The following is an 18539-nucleotide window of genomic DNA, read 5'->3' as shown; positions in this document are numbered from 1 at the left end:
TTTAGAGAAAATTATTACCAAACATATTTCAATACCACTCAAATTAATTAATTCATTCATTCATAAAAGGTTTATTAAGAAATTGTCATCACAGTATTAAAACCGAATTGCAACAATTTTACATACAAATTCAACAACATAATAATAATCATATACACGATACGAGAAAATTACAAAAATATCAAAACAGCATTGACTAGTACATAGGCCCCATACACTCATACAGACCCAATCACACTCCCAAACACCCCTACGCACATCCCACCCACACACTCACCCCAACGCACCCCTCCCCCACACACCCCACACACCCCTACATACTCACCCACCTCATCACACACAAACCATTCACACACTGAACACACCCTTAACCGCCCACGGCACTCACTCCAACACTACCCACACGCAACCCAGATACACCCCTACACTTTCAAGAATCAAGCCAAAATAAGAAATAGAATCTGCAACTACATAAAAAGGATATTGCACTTGATATGATAATATAAACAGCATGAAATGCGCTAGAACATAGCAATTTAAAAACACTCCTAAAAAACAGGCAAGCTTATGTCATAAGACAAAATTGCACAAACAGAGGCTTTATGGCACCTTTTTGTTCCACAAATCAGTCATATACAAGATTGGGCTCTTCCTACAACGATCAGTTCTACACCTGGGTATGGTCAGTTTGTTGGAATTCCTCAAATTTCTTCGATGAACATTGCCTCGGGAAGGAGGGACCCAACTACTGAACTGCTGAGAGTTCATGAGTGACTTAAAGAAATTCAAACATAATTAATCTCTTCTGACACCTAATGTATTGATACCACAGATCTCAAGAGCTTCGTTATAAGTTGTGTACTGCTTCCCCATGATGATCTTGCACGCTCTTCTCTGAATTCTTTAAGTTGGCATATACGGGCAATTTTCACTTGGAACAATTTTAAATTACCTATATCCTCTTCCCTGTTTTCAATCTGCTTTGATCCTTTCCCTTTTATTGCACCTTTCTCATGTGTTGCCTTCTAATATTTATTTTATCTTACAGACAGACCAGCCAGTACCAGTGCACCAGTGGGGCAACATGATAGCTCTGTAACCAGCTCTCCACCTGAGAGATCAAGTGGTTTGCCATCATCACTGAAGAGTTCAACATCACCACCTCAAGTCACTGAGAATCAAGTTGAAGGTAAAACATCTAATGTTTAACTCATCCAATATCTGATATTTTGTATGTTGTTATTTAACAAAAAAAGTGTCATAGGTTGTCATTTTGTAAGTTTTTCTATGATGCAAATGACAAATGTAACTTTTAAAATTAGCTGGTGGCATATTTAGGTAGATGTAAACACATTCAGGGATTTTTGATAAAGGTTTTATGTAATGATTCCATTTCAACAGATTCAAATCAACACAATCTTTCACCACCATATTCTGAATTTCCACCAAGCCAGGGAGATGTGAGTAGCAGTTCGCTTCAACCAGGTATGACAAAACCCGCTTCATTGTATATTGCATAATATTACCGTATATGGTTCCATTTTTTTCTATGCCCACTGTGGTTCCCATGAGGGGTCAAAGGTCACAGTGGGGCCAAAACTCTCTTCCACCTTGATCATTTTGTTTAATTCTTCCATGGTATGTGTATGCTATTAGTCAAGCATATATGAGCGTAAACACAGAAGTGATAAACGATCACACTGTTTGGCTGATCAATGATCATGACAACAAGACAGTTGAACCAATTGGTCAGGTAGAGACCGCCCTTTTTCTATCCAATCGATAATCACCAGCGCGTACGTACCCGCACCACGGTAGTAGTAAAAATTACTTTATGCATTTTTTTTTACATTTTAATGAATTGTTTTTCTCTGTTTTGTAATTATTGTATAATGAATTACGTTTTGCAAAAGCCCATTAAAATATGTGTTTGGGTTATCTCTTAGTTCCAGAGGATAATAATGGACGGTGGAGATTGATAAATGAGAGTATATGGAAAGGGATAATGAAGCTTACTTCACTTATAATACTCATAATATGGAAAGGGATCAAGAAGCTTATTTCACTCATAATATGTAAGTACCAAATTTAAAGCCAAACTGCAAAATACCTAGTCATTTGCATTTGCACACAGTAGCATTTACATGTAATTACTTTATTATTTATTTTAGACATATTTAAAGAGGATCGCCAGGATCAGTGAACTATATTAGACATGCACTGCTTTAAGGGCAATTGATTTTTATAAGGGTGCGCCGTCGGATATCACATTACCGGTGCAGCTTGACCAATTTCACACAGTGACTGGCTGCACCAGTACTGCAGTTTTCACACATTGACCGGCTGCACCGGTAATGTGATATCCGACAGCACACCCAAATAAAAATCAATTGTTATGGAATCCTGTCGTGAAACAAAACAAAAACTGCTATCTGTATTGTCTCATTTTGGATTATAATCACTATGTCATTTGAGATCATTTTCCAAAATTGTTCAAAGTAGATTTTGATGTAACTTCATGAGTGATTCCTAGGTGAGGGTTCCTCAGGTACAAAGGAATTTGCGGTCAAAGGTCATCTAGGGTCATTCGAGGTGTATTGTTAAAATTTGTATTTGGTTTTCACTTCAAAAGTTTGAGGCCTCTGTCTGTGTAACTTGGACCATAGGCCTATGCTTGGACACAGATAGCCATGTCCATGAGTAAAGATATAAAACTATGATGCAATTTCATCAGTTTAGAGAAATGATTTAAGGAGGAAAGAGTAAAAGTGATCCCGCCCGGGAATTGAATCCAGGACCTCTGGTTTACGAGACCGGCGCCTTAACCACTTGGCCACGGGACCTTCATGATCAGGCAGACTGGGAATTCAACCTATAAGCGGTCACTAAACCCTACCTCCTTCGTGCAAGTCATCCCAATGTGGCTTGGGCTTTGACAAGCGTAAATAATGCCGTCCTCACTGTAGAGGGACATAATATGAAAAACAGTGGCTTTTTTTCGACGGGAATAAGCCAACTATAATGCAATTTCATCATAGTTTGCTTATTCCCGTCGAAAAGAGTCGCTGTTTTTCATACAGTAAAGATATATATAAAATAAACTATGTTTTGGGTCAAGGTCATTTTCCAAAACTGTTCAAAATGCTACTTTAATTAAGATGGATTTAGATGTAACTTCCATCCTGGATGGATTGAGGGAATTGAGATGTAGTGCCATTGCAAATTGAGCTTATTCAACCCTACCACAGTTTTCGTCCTTGACTCTCTCTCTCTCTCTCTCTGATAAATGATATTTGTAAAACGTTTTTATCAACAGCTTTCAATCAGTATTCACATTTATCACTGTGTTGTTGTGGTGTTGGTCATGGATATAGCAGCCAGCCAGTTTTACCCCGAGGGAGGGGGTACTCAGTACAAATGACCATACAGGGATGTGCCACAAACATGAGTAGCATTTTTGGCCTTTTGGTATACCAATGAACCCCTTTTCTAGGCCAATTTTGGTACATGGATGGGTCATTTTTCACAATTTTCTCAATTTTTTTTTGGAAAATAGCCCAATTTTGCTTCAATCTAGCTAAAAATTTGATTTGTGGTATATTGATGGGTCCAAATATTATGAAAAATTAGTATATTGATGGGTCCACTTTCAAATTCTCACCGGCACATCACCCCTACCAAAACCAAACTTGAGTTACCCCCAGGATTTTTCCAAACAAGTATCATTTTATGGAGGACAAACAGTCATGTGTTATTGTTAGTATAAGTATAACTAGAAACCACACCAATGTTGGTGTTGACAGCATATAATTATGTATAGCATGTCCTTGAATAAATTCATCAGGTCTGTAGTTTATCCATAACATTTTTGAATTTCGTCATATCAAGACCAGTCAAAACCATCATGGGAGTCTAATGTTGCTAATAATTTGAGGTTATTGACAAAAAAGGGTGCTCAAAACAGCACTTCAAAACATCAACACTGCTGATGAAGTCAAGTGATTGTTGATGAAACATCCAGAAATGTAAGTTTTGGCTGGTCTTGATATGATGAAATTCTTGATGTTAATTATGTAGTATATTTATATAATATTGAATGGCTTTGAGTGTGATACAAGAATATATTTTTCTATCGAGTGCAATATATTCTTGTATCACACGAAAATAAGCCATATTCAATATTATTATTATTATTTATATTAGGCTTTTGTTATGCGGTAAAATGAAAGCTTACCTAGCCACCGGGTTTAGCAATGTGTATTGTAATGTAAGTTTATTTTTTGACCTTCTTGTTTTCTGCTCTTTACAATTTCGGATTAATTATATAGGCCTATAGGTTTATTTGTAGATGTGGATTATATTTCCTAAGGTTATCATCATCCAGAATTGCCGCGAATTAAGTTTGTGATTTTACTTGTTTATACAGTACGAAATCTCCTGTGAGCCGTTACAGTGTCTGTATTGTTGTGCTGTTGTATCATGACGCGTGTTGGTGCTGTCACCATGGTAACGCTGCTGTCACAGACGCTGCATAATATTTAAAAAATATTGTATTGCATCCGGTATTTTGCAAATATTGTACAATACACAGTTTTATTGTATCGCTCAAAAGCCTGATATAAATAATTATTTACAATATTGCTTCAAGTCTGACAGATGTACTCATATGAAGTCTTTATTTCTGTAACTGTTTCTTAAGTCATATACTTGTGAAGGAAATTTAGTCTTAATTTCAACAATTCATATCAGTGTCTTATGTTACGTTTAACACCGAATTTTAAGTTCATGTTACCAACCCACCAAACACAAAACATTTTACAGAAAACATTTAAATGTCGGGTTACATAAAGGGTATAAAAATGTTTTAATAACATTCAAAAAACATTTTTGAAAACTTGTTCATAAAATATTTTTCAAAAATGTTTGGCTAACATATTTTACAATATCGTTTTTAAAATGTTTGCATGATCTTTATATAATCCAACATTTGAATGTTATTAAAACATTTTCAATAACGTTTTAAGAACATTTATTAGTTTTTGCTGAAACAAAATGAAAACAAAATGAGCACCCTTTTTTGTCAATAAACTCAAATTATTAGCAACATTAGACTCCCATGAGGCCAAAAAAAAAATTGTTTGTTTGTCCTCGTCCGACCGACCGTGTACCCTGGTCCCGACCGTTTTTTGTTTTTTTGGAATTTTTTTTTTTTGGAATTTTTCAAAAAAAAAAAAAAAAAAATATTTTTAAGTTTTTTATTTTTTTTTCGATTTTGTAGTGTCCCTGGACCTAGACCTAAATGCTAGGATCATTCATGGTTGACCTAAAAAAAAAATTCAAGATTTTTATATTTTTAAGATTTCAAAATGCATTGAATTTGAATGTCATTTTGAAATCATTAATGAGTATGACATGAATACAAAGTATCAATTTTCATATTAAAAATACAAAAACATCTTGAAATTTTTTTTTTTTTTTTTTTTTAGATCAACCATGAATAATCCTAGCGTTTAGGTCTAGGTCCAGGGACACTACAAAACCGAAAAAATAAAAACTTTTTTTTTTTTTTTTTTTTTGGGTACCCGATTACCCGCCCGAAAAAAATGCGCCAGGTACCCGGGTACAAAATTACCCGAAAATGCCAGGCCTATGCAGAACCATCTCAATAGTTTTAAAACCAGTGAAGTGCTGTGTGTTTGGACTTATTTACCAGTCTTGTCAGTTGTCAGTTTCAAGTGCAATATCTGTAAAAAAAAAAAAAAAAAAAAAAATCCGACCTACCGACCCAACTATTTCATAAGCCTTTATGGACAAACAAACAATTTTTTTTTTTTTTTTTGATTGTGTTATATATAACTATACTTTTATTTACATTACCTTGTTGCAGTATTGGTCCAAGTGAATCTACCAGCAGCTCCTCTGGATAATAGGACAGCAGCTGAAGGTATGACAAATGGGGATATAAGAGACCTTTTTAACATAACAGGAGTGCAAAGCATGATTTTGAGTGATTAAAACATTGAAATTAAAGGCATAAAAATCATGTGACAGTCCTGCTCAGTAGTCCCAAAATGTACAAAGTCCTGTTCCTGGTTGATTGCACATTATAAGAAACTTACAGGTTCATTATAGGTAAAGATATGAATGCTTTCTTCAGGGATTTAGCTAGGTTTTAGAAGTACCATTAATTCATTTGTAAAAACTGCTGGTCAAGGATTCACGACAGCAGAACAAGCAAATGTTCAATTGTGTTTCTCTTGAGTCTACTTACCATGCTTGTACATGTAGCTTCCTCCATAATTTCTTTAAAACAGAATGTTTCTTGATTAATTGTATGCTTTATTTTCATATTTTCATATGTTCTTTGTTTCAGTGGGTTTGGAAATGCATCAAAATTCTGCAGCTCGTATGCCAACATCAGAGGTGAAACCACCACAAGCTGAAGGTAGGACATTAAATCTGATTGAAAGGCACACTTTGTAATATTGTACTTAACAAGTACACCAAAAATATCAAGTTCAGATTGAGGATTTTTGAAACAATTCACACACTGCATGAGCTGTAGGATGTGCAACTGGTAACAGAAAAGCAATGTAATAACAACTTAGAAAACGGGACATTTAAAAAATGTTAACCATACGTTCAATATTGTGATGGGGGTTTTTGTCAAAATAAAGGTCTGCTTATTACCCATGCATATAATGAACTTGGAAACTGAATTTTAGATATCCTAGACATATTTTTTTTATTGCATCACAATTAGTCTTAACAATTTACATCAGTTTCTAGCTCTTCAAAAATGCTACATTTTGATGCAAACCACACGGAAATTGGAATTCATGTTACCAAGCAATTTATCAATCAGGCAATTTATCAGTTGCTGAAAATAAGAAGAAAAGAATTTTAATTGTTTTTTATACTCCATATTTTTGCCTTTTATCTCCATTTTTAATTTGTGGCCTTTGGCCCCCCATGGACCAGATAGTGTCACAATTAAAAACTTCTGATACCTTTTAAATGAACAGAGAGGAAAGATATGTTGGAGCAGGACCTTTGAGACAATTGATAGCATAAAATTGTAACTCATGTTTAATACAACTTACAAGTCGCTATATAACTCAAGGCCAAAAACATCTTTTTCCCAAATTCACTTCAGAATGCACAACAAAACACACTGATTAATTAAGCTAACAATATTATCTAAGTCTTTAATCAAAAGTAAAATATGATTTGACAATTATACTGTGAGTGAACACAAATACATATAATCAATACAATCAAATACACTGTTTAATAATTTTACTTAGCCAGCAGCCTTCTTCTTGTTGATGATTGTAAAGTTATATCTCTCAATGTTCTTGATGCATATCCTGCTCACTTGTCCTGCGAAGATCACTGTTTGGCGAAGTCCACTGAAGACTTTTTTATCCTTTTGCATAAAATCCTTGCACAGTTGGTTATCTCCAAAATGGTGCTATTTTTACCATTCACACAATTTCTTCAAGAATCAGGCCTGCATTGCATTGCAGTTGTCCCCCTGTTTCCACTTTGACAGAATGTGTTGTTTCATAAACCAGACTTCAGCAAGTCGACAGAAAAATATATATATTCCTTTCTTGGAAGAGGTACGCGTTGTGACGTAAACTATAGATCTTCTCCGACACTACTGGCAGGTAGTAGTACATTGACTACATAAAATATTTCTGGTTCGCAATTCCCTTTCTTTGAAGGAATTGGACTGTAAGCACATTAGCTAGCACAGAACAACTCTATAAACTGTGAAGAATTATGTTTACATCTTTTTATTATATACCAAGCATTGGAAAATCCCATTATTTTAATGGCCAATTGCTATTTTACAACACATGATGTAATCTTGGAAATTCCCAAGTCTTAATTATAACATTAACCTTTCACATGACATCACTTCCTGAGTGGATTCTCATACGATCCAAAGTTAGATTTGATTCAATTTAGCGCAGTATTTTTCTGGAATGGCCAGGGGGAGTAGGCTTTGCAACTGGTAAACTTACTAGAAGTTCAAGTTATGAGGTCTTTGGAAATGCAAAAATTTCACAGATAAATATAGGAAAAAATATAGAAGGTCTGTCAACTTATTGAAATTGATATGAGTGAGAATTCATTGATCGCAACCATGGATGTGTGTGTAACACGGGCACACATGCTGGCTTGACACAAAGGGTGTCTAAGGTGAAGAAATGTTGCAAAAATTAAGCCCCAATTGAAGCAATTGGGTGCATCATTTGTTATTATCAGTGATGCATTACACAGTCACACACCCTGCCTTGCACAACCCAACCCAGGGCGTATCTCCATGCATCAGGTGTTGAACGATTTTGCAAAATGAAGCCATTTGGTGCAACATTTGTATACTATTGGTATTGGTATATCTGCTCTTGGGTTGCAGTGTATGTGGTCATTCCCATCCAGGATTTGATGTTTGATTCCCATGATGTTCGTGGACGTCCTCTGCCTCGGTTACCTTGTGTTTTTCCATGCAACATGGTTCTAACAAGATTTTCTGCACTGCCTCGAATTATGTGACCAAAGTGTACTGCAGCTTGTGTTTTCTCACCGTTTTCAGGAGTCTTACTTTTGGATAAATCTGGGCAAGGTCCCATTTATTCATTAGTGTGTTTGTCTTGCCAAGTGACATGCAAGATACAGCAGTAATTCAAGGGCTGACATACTGTGGAATGAGAGGGTTTTTTTGCATCTGCAGACTGGTCTCTTGCAATCTGATGACCCAGAAGAAGCTCGCATCAACATCACTAATATCAGTGATGTAATGGAGATTTTCATACCAGCAAATCTTGTTTTCAAGAAGACTGGAGACAAGGTATGGTTTGATGACCACTGCAAATGAGCAGCAACCAAAAAGCATCCCTTATTCAGGAAGCTAAAAAAGAACAACACCAAGGAAAACAAGGATAAGTTTACAAAAGCTGGAAAGGAGTACAATCGTGCAGAGAAGGTAGCAAGTAGGAACTATAACAACAAGAAATGGTGGAACACTGTTAACACCCTGTCTGGTAAGTCCACCAGAGTTGATATACCAGTGCTGAAGGATGGGCGTCAAGTCTACACTACATCAAAAGATAAAGCTGAAAAATTTTGTTTGGAAGCTTCTGTTTTATAGCAGTCAAGTTAGCTCAATCGATAAGGCGTTCGACTATGGTGCGAGAGGTTGCGGGTTCGAACCCTGAAGGTGCCTAGTACGCTCTCATGGAAAAATTGAGTTAGCTTGAAATTCCCCTGGACAAAGAACTCATGCTAATTTATCTCGTTGTATTAACCCGTACGAAACTTGGGGAGCTGATCCTGGTTACGAAGGTTATTTGTGGAATGTCTGGGGTATGCACTCTTGAAGCAGCAAAGTCCCTGAATTGTTGTTTAATGGTTTATGATGTGGGCTGTAGTGGTCAGCGACAACCTGTAAAGTGTGCTGAGGCTTGTGGACCAACGTCTAGGGCAGGCTTCCTCAAATAGATTTGTTGAAGCGCCACATGAAATAAAAGAAAACCGCAAAGCGCCACTCAATAGCTGCTCTGAAGTCGCCGGGGAGTCAGAGGCAGTACTTATTTGTCTGGGGTCAGAGGGGGTGCCCCCCTGAAGCTATAGATTTTTGAAATTTGAGGTGCAACTGATGCCATTTGGTGCAACATTTTGTACTATTTTAGTCTGTCTTTACAAGGATAACATGGGAATTGCATTGTTTAATGTTGAAATATAGAATATTGGAGATATTCCTGCAAAGTTTGATCAAAGGGTTTAATGTTTTTTATTTATTTATTTTTTTAATCCGCTATTGCGGACCCCTGGTCTAGGGGTTGTGCCTGGGCATAGTGCACTATAAATCACTGCGCTTTCTTTTTTCTCTCAGGAATCTGCAACCAGATAAAGTTACTGGTCCTGATGAAATCCCTGTAAGAGTCCTGAAGGAGTGCAGTGCAGAACTTGCAAGACCACTCAGCCTGCTGTTTGAGCTTTGCTTCTCCAAGGGAGTTTCCAAAGCCAATGGACGACTGCATCTGTTATCCCTATTCACAAAAGAGATTCGAAGTCTAATCCATCTATGTATCGCCCCATCTCTCTGATCTGCATCATCAGAACCAACTTCAGAAGTACCTCCTTGGAAACCAACTGATCTTATCTGGCCAGTCATCAAGTACTTTCTCCATCAATGCATCAGTTCCCCAGGGGTCAATATTGGGCCCACTTTTGTTCTCTGTCTTCATTGATGACCTGAGTGATGAGTGGAGTGTGAAAACCAGCTACACCTATATGCAGATGATTTCATCTGGTTTTGTGAGATTACACACCTAGAGACAACCCTGAAGCCATTACTGCTGGCCTAAACAGAGACCTGGAGAAAATGAGGATCTGGGCAGACAGATGGAAGGTGACCTTTGAGCCATCGAAATGTAAGGCAATGACAATATCAAGAAAGAGGAATCCAACCAAGCCAGATCTTGTGAAAAGGAGCTGGAGATCCTGGGAGTCACAATCGACAGGAACCTGACCTGGACAAAGCACATTTCTAATGTCTTATCCAGAGCAGGACACAAGGTGGGTGCTCTGAGGAGAGTTGCAAATAAACTTGATGTGAGAGGCAGAGCAACTGTCTACAGGGCTCAAGTTCACAGTGTTATGGAATACGCCTCAATGTCTTGGATGAGTGCCAGCACCACCACTCTAGGATTACGAGACTCTATCCAGATGAAGGCCCTTCGAATTAAAGGTGTGAGCGAAGAGGAGAGCTGAACATCATATCTCTCCATTAAAGATGTCAAGTTGCTGCAGCAACAGTCCTACAAAATGCACACCAGCTTGTGCCTACCAGATAAAGGCACTGCTACCAAAGCCAGAACTGATTTGATGATTGTTGTGATGCTCACACAGCTTGTCTAAAGAAGCTGTTCCATTTCCATCATTGGAAGTCTGGCAATTTAAGGATGTCTGGAACCAATCATACTTTTCTAAGTCTTGGCGTGGGAAATAATCTCTTTGTTTCTTTGCAGTCAAGGTCCGCCACCCCCTGAAGAAGTTCTTTTTTTGTGACCCACATTTGGGTCACAATCTACAGCCTTACCTGTACACCTATGTTTCTTATTTAAGCGTTGAGGTATAAGACATTTTTAAATTATAAATTAAATTTAAAAATGTGTCAAATTAGGTATTTCCAAATTGACCCAAAATTTTGAACAATTAATATAATTAATATGAATATTAACCAACATGCATTCCTGTACGTGTGTCATGTATTGTGTATATTAAATACTGGACATTTCTTTGTCCTTGTATATATCAGGTTTTAGTTAAATCTCATAGTAACTTTATCTGGCTGCTGCAGGTTTACATCCAATGCAAGTCATTGTTGATTACCTAGGTACAAAAATATCAAAATTATTATCAGATTGTATGTATTGCTCCATTATCTCATTTTCCTCTCATTTCTTTTTAAATTTCAATCCCTTCATTTTTTCTCCCCTTCTTACTTATCTCTGTCTTCAAACAGAAACTAGCGAAGCAATCATTACCAAGGTATCAGTCAAACAAAGGAGCTCCAAAATCAAATCATCAACCAAACGTTCAGTATCACTCCCTGAAGAATTCACGAGGAATCTAGCTGCAGGTACGTTTTTTATTTATTTATTTCTTATTATGATTTGGACACATCTGCCAAGGAGAAACCGATTAAAATGTTTTAGCAAAAACATTAAAGGTTGAATTGTCCACTATCGTGTCATGCACTGAATCCCCTCAAATTTAATTTGATTGTAACTTATCATTTAATAAATGTATTCCCCAAATTACAGATCTGGGCATCGACTAAATCATTCACAATCCGCAAAAAATTAAGTTAAGTGTCAATTTTCACTTAACTTGGCAGACTCATTGAGCTCTCCTGCATATATGAATAAATTAATAACATTACCGAAGGTTTCATTGATGAAAATGTAAACAATTCCAGGCCACATTTTTGGGAGATTCTTGTGAATTGCACAGTGTAAATATATGCCTATTATCAGATAATATAAATTCTCAGGGATTTAGCCACTTTTTACTTTTACCCCAGTCAGTGGCGTAGCTGGGATTTTTGCCAGCGGGCAAGCCTGTTTGGGGCGGGGGCCCAAATCAACCAAATTGGGGGGTAGTGCGAGTGGTGCGGCGCACCTGTCCCCCTACCAACCTAATCGACAAAAAAGTGCACTTTTCAGAGTAAAGATATCAAAGCAGGTCTAAAGTAAAAAGAAAAATTAACAAAAGGAACGTTCATGCTAAACTGTTCAAAATAGCCCACTTTTTGCATTGAAGTGAGTTTTTGTAGGAACAATGTCTACATTTAGAAAATGTCTTGCCTTTCCCTTGCAAAGAATCCTGCCTACAGGCCTCTTTGTCTAGATTTTAACTCCGATAATCCGGGAGCGAAGGAGTCGGGCAATTTTGTAAGAGGAGGGTCAAAATTGCCCCTTTCTGCAGTAAATTAATTGTGTCATGTTTTTTTTCTTCTTATTGGGTGTTCTATTAATATATAAACACCGGCTAGCAATGCAGTGATCCAAGATGGGAAATGCCAAATTGAATCATCCAACTGACCTCTCCCTATAAATACTTATTATTACTTTTTCCAAAAAAATTGTGTACTCCCATGAAAAATTTGAAATTTTCTTACTAAATTGGTTTTAATTGAAATGAATTGTGGTCATAAACTGGTTCTCATAATTTTAATTTTTTATTTTATGCAAAAACAAATTTCATTTGATTTAATTTTTGGCCATGCAAATTAATTAGAATTTTGCCTTATTCAGGCTCAGATACAGTTGACTCAACTTCAACATTAACAGAGTAAATAACATCTGTTGCAAAAAATGTCAATGCTGACCGACTGAAAAACAATGCCAACGTATAGGCGCTATACGCTATATGGGTTTGGGATTTTATATTTCTACATTAGTGGGACCAATGTTTTTTGGCATCCTTAAGGGCTGGGGTATGAACGTTTGGACAGTATTTATTTTGGGACATTAGAGCACATCAGACATATCGAATTGCATTCTGAATATGAAGAATGTCATTCTGATATCAAATAATTTTGATTTTTGAAATTCGCAATTTAATACACATTTTATGGCAAATCATTAAAATTGATATTTTTGATATTTAACAGTACTTGAAGTAAACTTTATAAATCTGATGATTTGTACTTAAAGTGTATGTAGGTGGGATGAAAAGCCGACGATCAATTGAAAATTTTGACCTTTCGTATTGAAGATATGGATTTTTTTCCCCATAACACCAAAAAAAAATTAGGTCTTTTTGGGAAAAAAATCCATATCTTCAATATGAAAGGTCAAAATTTTCAATTGACCGTCGGCTTTTCCTCCCTGCTACATACACTTTAAGAATATGTCATTAGATTTATATAATTTACTTCGAGGACTGTTATATATCAAAATTTGAAAAATATCAAATTTTTATAATTTGTCATAAAATTTGTATTATATTGTGATTTAAAAAAATGAAAATTATTTGATATCAGAAAGACATGCTTCAGATTCAGAATGCAATTCGATAGGTCTGGGGTGCTCTCATGTCCCACAAAAAATACTGTCGAAACGCAATAAACGCTCATTTTGGATCCCTTAAACCTGAAATGATAAGAATTTTTAAATGGGTTTAATTTTTTCTATGCCCCCTGTGGTTCCCACGAGGGGTTGAAGGTCAAAGTGGGGGAAAAACTTAAAAATAGTCCTATCATGTTTTAATGTATCTCAAATTGTTCCTCTCATCACAGGGAAGAAAAAAGTCAATTGTCTTATTTTTCTACGGTGCTTAGTTCAGGAATTATAAGGTCAAATAGGTCAAAAGTCAAAAAATTCGTACACAGAGGTCAAAATTTAAAAAAAGTCTGATTTCATCGAAACTGGTCTCAAATTACTCCCCTTAACATAAGAAATCTCAAACATATGTGTACAAGCATAACATTTGACCAATAATTTCATCCGATTCCGAGGTTAGAAATTTCTCAAATAAATTATTTTCCTATTTGGTTTGCCCAGAGGAGTAATTTAAGACAAATTTTGATTGAATCGGTGCATTTTGAAAATGTGGCTTCTGTGCATGAGATATTTGACATTTGACCTTATTTACTCTATAACTCCTTAACTAAGGATATAGTGCAATATGACAATTAACTTTTTTATTCATAGCAATGAGAGGAACAATTTGAGGTATGTTACAGCATGGCCCCATTATGACCTTTGACCCCTTGTAGGAAGTATAGGGGGCACAGCAAAAATTGAACCAATTCTAGTTTTATCCTTGTGAGGTGTAAGGATGTCAAAAAATGTTGGTTCCACTAATATAGGAAAACTAGACCCTAACTCGAAATCTCCCAATAGCGTTGAATGCGTAACTATCGTGTCCAAATCCGAAGCTAGAGTTCTTGAGTAATGGATTCCCTCTCTCCCTCCCACCTCTCTCTCTCTCCCTCTCCTTAGCATTAGGCAAAAAAAAGAGATTTTTTTCCACATTCCACTCTCAAGTTATTTACTTTCATATTAATAGCTTACTTCTGTCTTACAAGTACATCTGTATGTTGCCATTTTACCCCATTCACATGCTACGAACGAACATTACATTGGTGTCATAAAGTCAAAATATTACAGTTCGAAAATGATCTTATTATCTTTAATGTACTCACAAAATGCAAGAATATTTCAAAATAGTATGTGCAAAATATTGTTCAATTTATTTGTGTGCATCATTAGTTAGTTAAGGCAGCTGTGTACTCTCAGACATGCATGTAGTAAAAGTGCCATAATTTTGTAATTATTCACGCAAGACATATAAAAGTATACATTTTTATGAAGGCAAGACATCAATAAATCTTAATATAAATACAGATTTGGGGTAAAAACAACAATTATGAAGAAAATCACAAAAAGTGAGTTTTTGGCAATTTTTTTCGGTACATCATAACAAAAAACACTCTTTCCAAAAATTTTTGTTTTGTTTTTTTCTTAATCTTGAGACACCATTCCAAAAACAGTTTTTTAGTTTTTGATATTGGCCTTATTTTTTGAGATATTGACCATATAAGGCATCAAAATTAACTTTTTAAAATTCACAAACGCCTATTTGCACAAAATGATGCCTAAAATCGGAAATAGACCAAAATATAAACAAATGAAAAAAACGTTTCTTAAGTCGATCATGCTTTTTATGATGAGCATAATTGCTTACCTATAGATGCTGTATTTATTGAGTTATCGTGTACCTAAATCGTCATTTTACCGAGAAAATGAACATTGAAATAAAGGCCGTAGAAGTTTAAAGTGGTCACATTTTGCACTTTGATCGAAGCTCACAGGAGAATGCGGCAGTTCTCGTTTTTCTACCTTACGTTACGTGAACATCGGGTAAATCCACAACCCCTTGAGAAGTTTGGGCAAAATCTATTCATATCTTGGATGTTTAAATCGGGGGAAAGAACTTGAAAAAATTTACATTTTATCAGCTAAAACGGAGCCATTTGACCGCTAGGTTTTTATGAAATCAGTGCTTCCGTGGTGCTTCCATAAGATGCGCCACAAGATGCAGATAAGCGCCATGTATGCGTAGCGTATCTGTGCGTTAACAAATTGCGCGTCTACAAAACGCGATGCGTTGTTGCGCGCGTATACTGGATGGTACAACAAAAGATTTTCTTTACTTTTAAATTGCGGAAACGAGTGAAATAGTGAAATAAAATCCATAAAAAAAAGCAAATCTGGATTTTCTTTCCTTGTATTTATAAAAAACATAACAAAGTAAATACATTTCAAAAAAGCTCAATTTCGCGAAAGAAACAATGTCTAGAGTACACAGCCGCGTTAAACATAATAATATTAACAGAAAACAGAATAAGCATAAAAGTTAAAAATAGCATGTTGCGTCAAGTTTTCGTTCTGTCGGATAGATACATCGCATACATACATGTGTGTTTACTGCTGAAACTCGGTCTGACAGACAACATAAGCGTATAGTGTTCAGAGACCAAAGATTCTGACATTGTGGTCTACTGAAAGCTTTCAATTATTTTGTTATACTCTTTTATGTTTGAGTTTTTTTATTAAGCTCATATCAGAGGTTGTTAAAAAGTGGAATAGTAAAAAAACAAAAACAAAAAACCATATACATACACACAAATTGGGTCGGCCGGTCGGTAAAAGTTTTTAAACACTTTATTATTTTTAAACACGCACAACCCCCTGACAGCATGGATATGGTACACATACATGTTTAGGTTTTAACATGCGTATATGGGTGGCTGGATATGGGAAATGGACAACTACATGTACCTATCTTGAATGGTGTTATGATCCAGCTGGTACCAATACAGATCTATGTTTAATTTAGAACATTTGCTATGCTTTCTACACAGAAACTTCATTTGATAGGTGGCTTAATGATGAGTACTTGATGGACCTGGCGCAGCAAATGGGCAGTGATTGGGAGATGCTTGGCGTCTACTTGGGATTTAATCGCTCCGAAATCGAACGCTTTAGATTTGAAAATAGTTCCAATATCTTGATGGCTGTTCATAGGATGCTGATTTATTGGCGACGGAGACAAGACCCTGAATGCCAAGTAAAAGAAGTGGTGGGCAATTTGTCTAAAGCATTATCTAAGTGTAAAAGAAGTGATCTAGCTGGAAGAGTACTGGAGTTGCCTCCAAAGAATAGTGGCGGTATGGCTGCACGACGAGACTTGGTGTTTTGTGTCTCTTTTGTATGTGCTTTTCTGATTGGTCTGTATTTATATTGGTCTGTACGCGGCGCTGGCCAGAATTAGTAATGCATGCATATGACACACCCAAGTATTCATCGGCATGTATTATTACTTTCATAAACAAACAAGTATTGAATGTTTACTAAATGAAATTTTGGGCATAGAGGCCCCCTTCTATAGGTGCAGGCCAAAAAGTCATAATACAAGCATATGACAGACGTGAGTGTGCATCGGCATGTATTATTACTATATCTTAATATTACAAGACATATAAAGCAATAGCTCCATCAGACTGTTCGTTTGAAATAATAATATACTATGCAAACCATTATGTTTCTGTTTTTTTTGTTAAAATAATTCAAGTTAAGATGTTCATGCTGCTGACTTAGCAGTTTACAATGAGAATGCTGAAAATTGTGTGCAGCACTGGCTGAAACACATCTAATCTTGTGCCGTGGACACGCTAAGAAGAAGAGTTAAGATGTTCATGATAAGATTTCACACATTCCAAATATGTTTTATGGTTCAGTGAGAAAGATAGCCATCAATAATCAGGATGACTTTAATCGGGTGTATTATGGCGATCTCTTGTGCAAAACTATATAATTTGCGCTACCAACCACCATCAATTATGCTCAGTCTGGACCTGTGGTAGTGCCTCTGAACTTGAAGGATGGCAAGATAGATCCTATGCACAAGCAAAAATACTGCCAGTTTGGGGCAGTTTATGGTGTATATGGAAGTGGGGTTCTGATTGGCTAATTAAATTACATCATCATCACATCGGCACCTCATTCACTAGTCAATATAATAAACTTAAAATTGAACTAAACACACACATATCTTTTTTTGGCAATGGGTCTATTTTCAAAGTAATGATGATTATGATGTTAAATATTTTCTGATGATGGGAAAGCACAATCATATATTTCTGATAATTAACATGTTAGGTTACATTTTAGATATATTTTTTAAGAGTTATATCAAGCATGCTTGGAAATTAAGAACAGATTATACTCTGATCAGCTCTTAATAGGCGGGGACTCATAACATCGTGGATTGATATAGAACGGCGTACACACAGCTGGGCGCAGCAGTTACGCGAACTGCGCTTTGCGTTTTGCGTGAAGACGCGTGCTTTTCTGGATTTACGCGTGCGTTAGTTGGAACTTTATTGACTCGCGCAGTAACAAAAACCGAATAATTCCCGCCTATTAAGAGCTGATCATAGTATAATAAACTCCATAAGCATGTATAAAAATGTGTAATATTAAATATTGTATCACTGTAAATATTTACATGTTTTGGATAGAGACTTTGTACTTTGTACTTATCTTTTATATGTTTGATTATGTGTTGTAATATTGATGTAATATTGATCTGATAGATGAGTGCCACTGTTGTAAAAGTGAAGTTCTAAATAAATCCATTTATCTGTCTATATCTATAAGGATCAAAATTAATATATTGAACACACATTTTGTTCTGTCAATGACAAAAATCCTTTTACAAATAATTAGTTGTTAGGCCTATAATTTGTTAGTGATGGTTGGCACGAAACTCTACTTTGAACAATAGTTTTACGGACCAACAATCTATACATTCAGAAAAATACAATTTTCATATATTGTACTGTATCTTAATTATTATATATTATATTGTTATCATGTGCCTTGTTAACGTGGCTGTATTACTCTAGACATATTGCATCATAATTGGAGTTGATCCCTGAAAATAAAAGT

At 35.9% G+C, this 18539-nt stretch overlaps 1 protein-coding gene across 1 annotated transcript in view; it reads left to right on the top strand.

The window, feature by feature from the left end:
* Positions 1-17179, top strand: part of LOC140140035 (uncharacterized) — a 49906-nt gene extending 32727 nt beyond the window's left edge. Inside the window, exons 15-21 of the mRNA XM_072161844.1 lie at positions 1049-1189; positions 1402-1485; positions 1947-2075; positions 5888-5944; positions 6374-6445; positions 11540-11656; positions 16451-17179. Of these exons, the coding sequence (XP_072017945.1) occupies positions 1049-1189; positions 1402-1485; positions 1947-2075; positions 5888-5944; positions 6374-6445; positions 11540-11656; positions 16451-16860 (1010 nt within the window). The 3' untranslated portion in view covers positions 16861-17179. The remainder of the gene's footprint in view (positions 1-1048; positions 1190-1401; positions 1486-1946; positions 2076-5887; positions 5945-6373; positions 6446-11539; positions 11657-16450) is intronic.
* The last annotated feature ends 1360 nt before the right edge of the window (positions 17180-18539 follow it).

Source organism: Amphiura filiformis, chromosome 18, assembly GCF_039555335.1.
Source record: "Amphiura filiformis chromosome 18, Afil_fr2py, whole genome shotgun sequence".
Classification (NCBI taxonomy): Eukaryota; Metazoa; Echinodermata; class Ophiuroidea; order Amphilepidida; family Amphiuridae; genus Amphiura; species Amphiura filiformis.
This window is presented reverse-complemented; position numbering and strand designations above follow the sequence as displayed.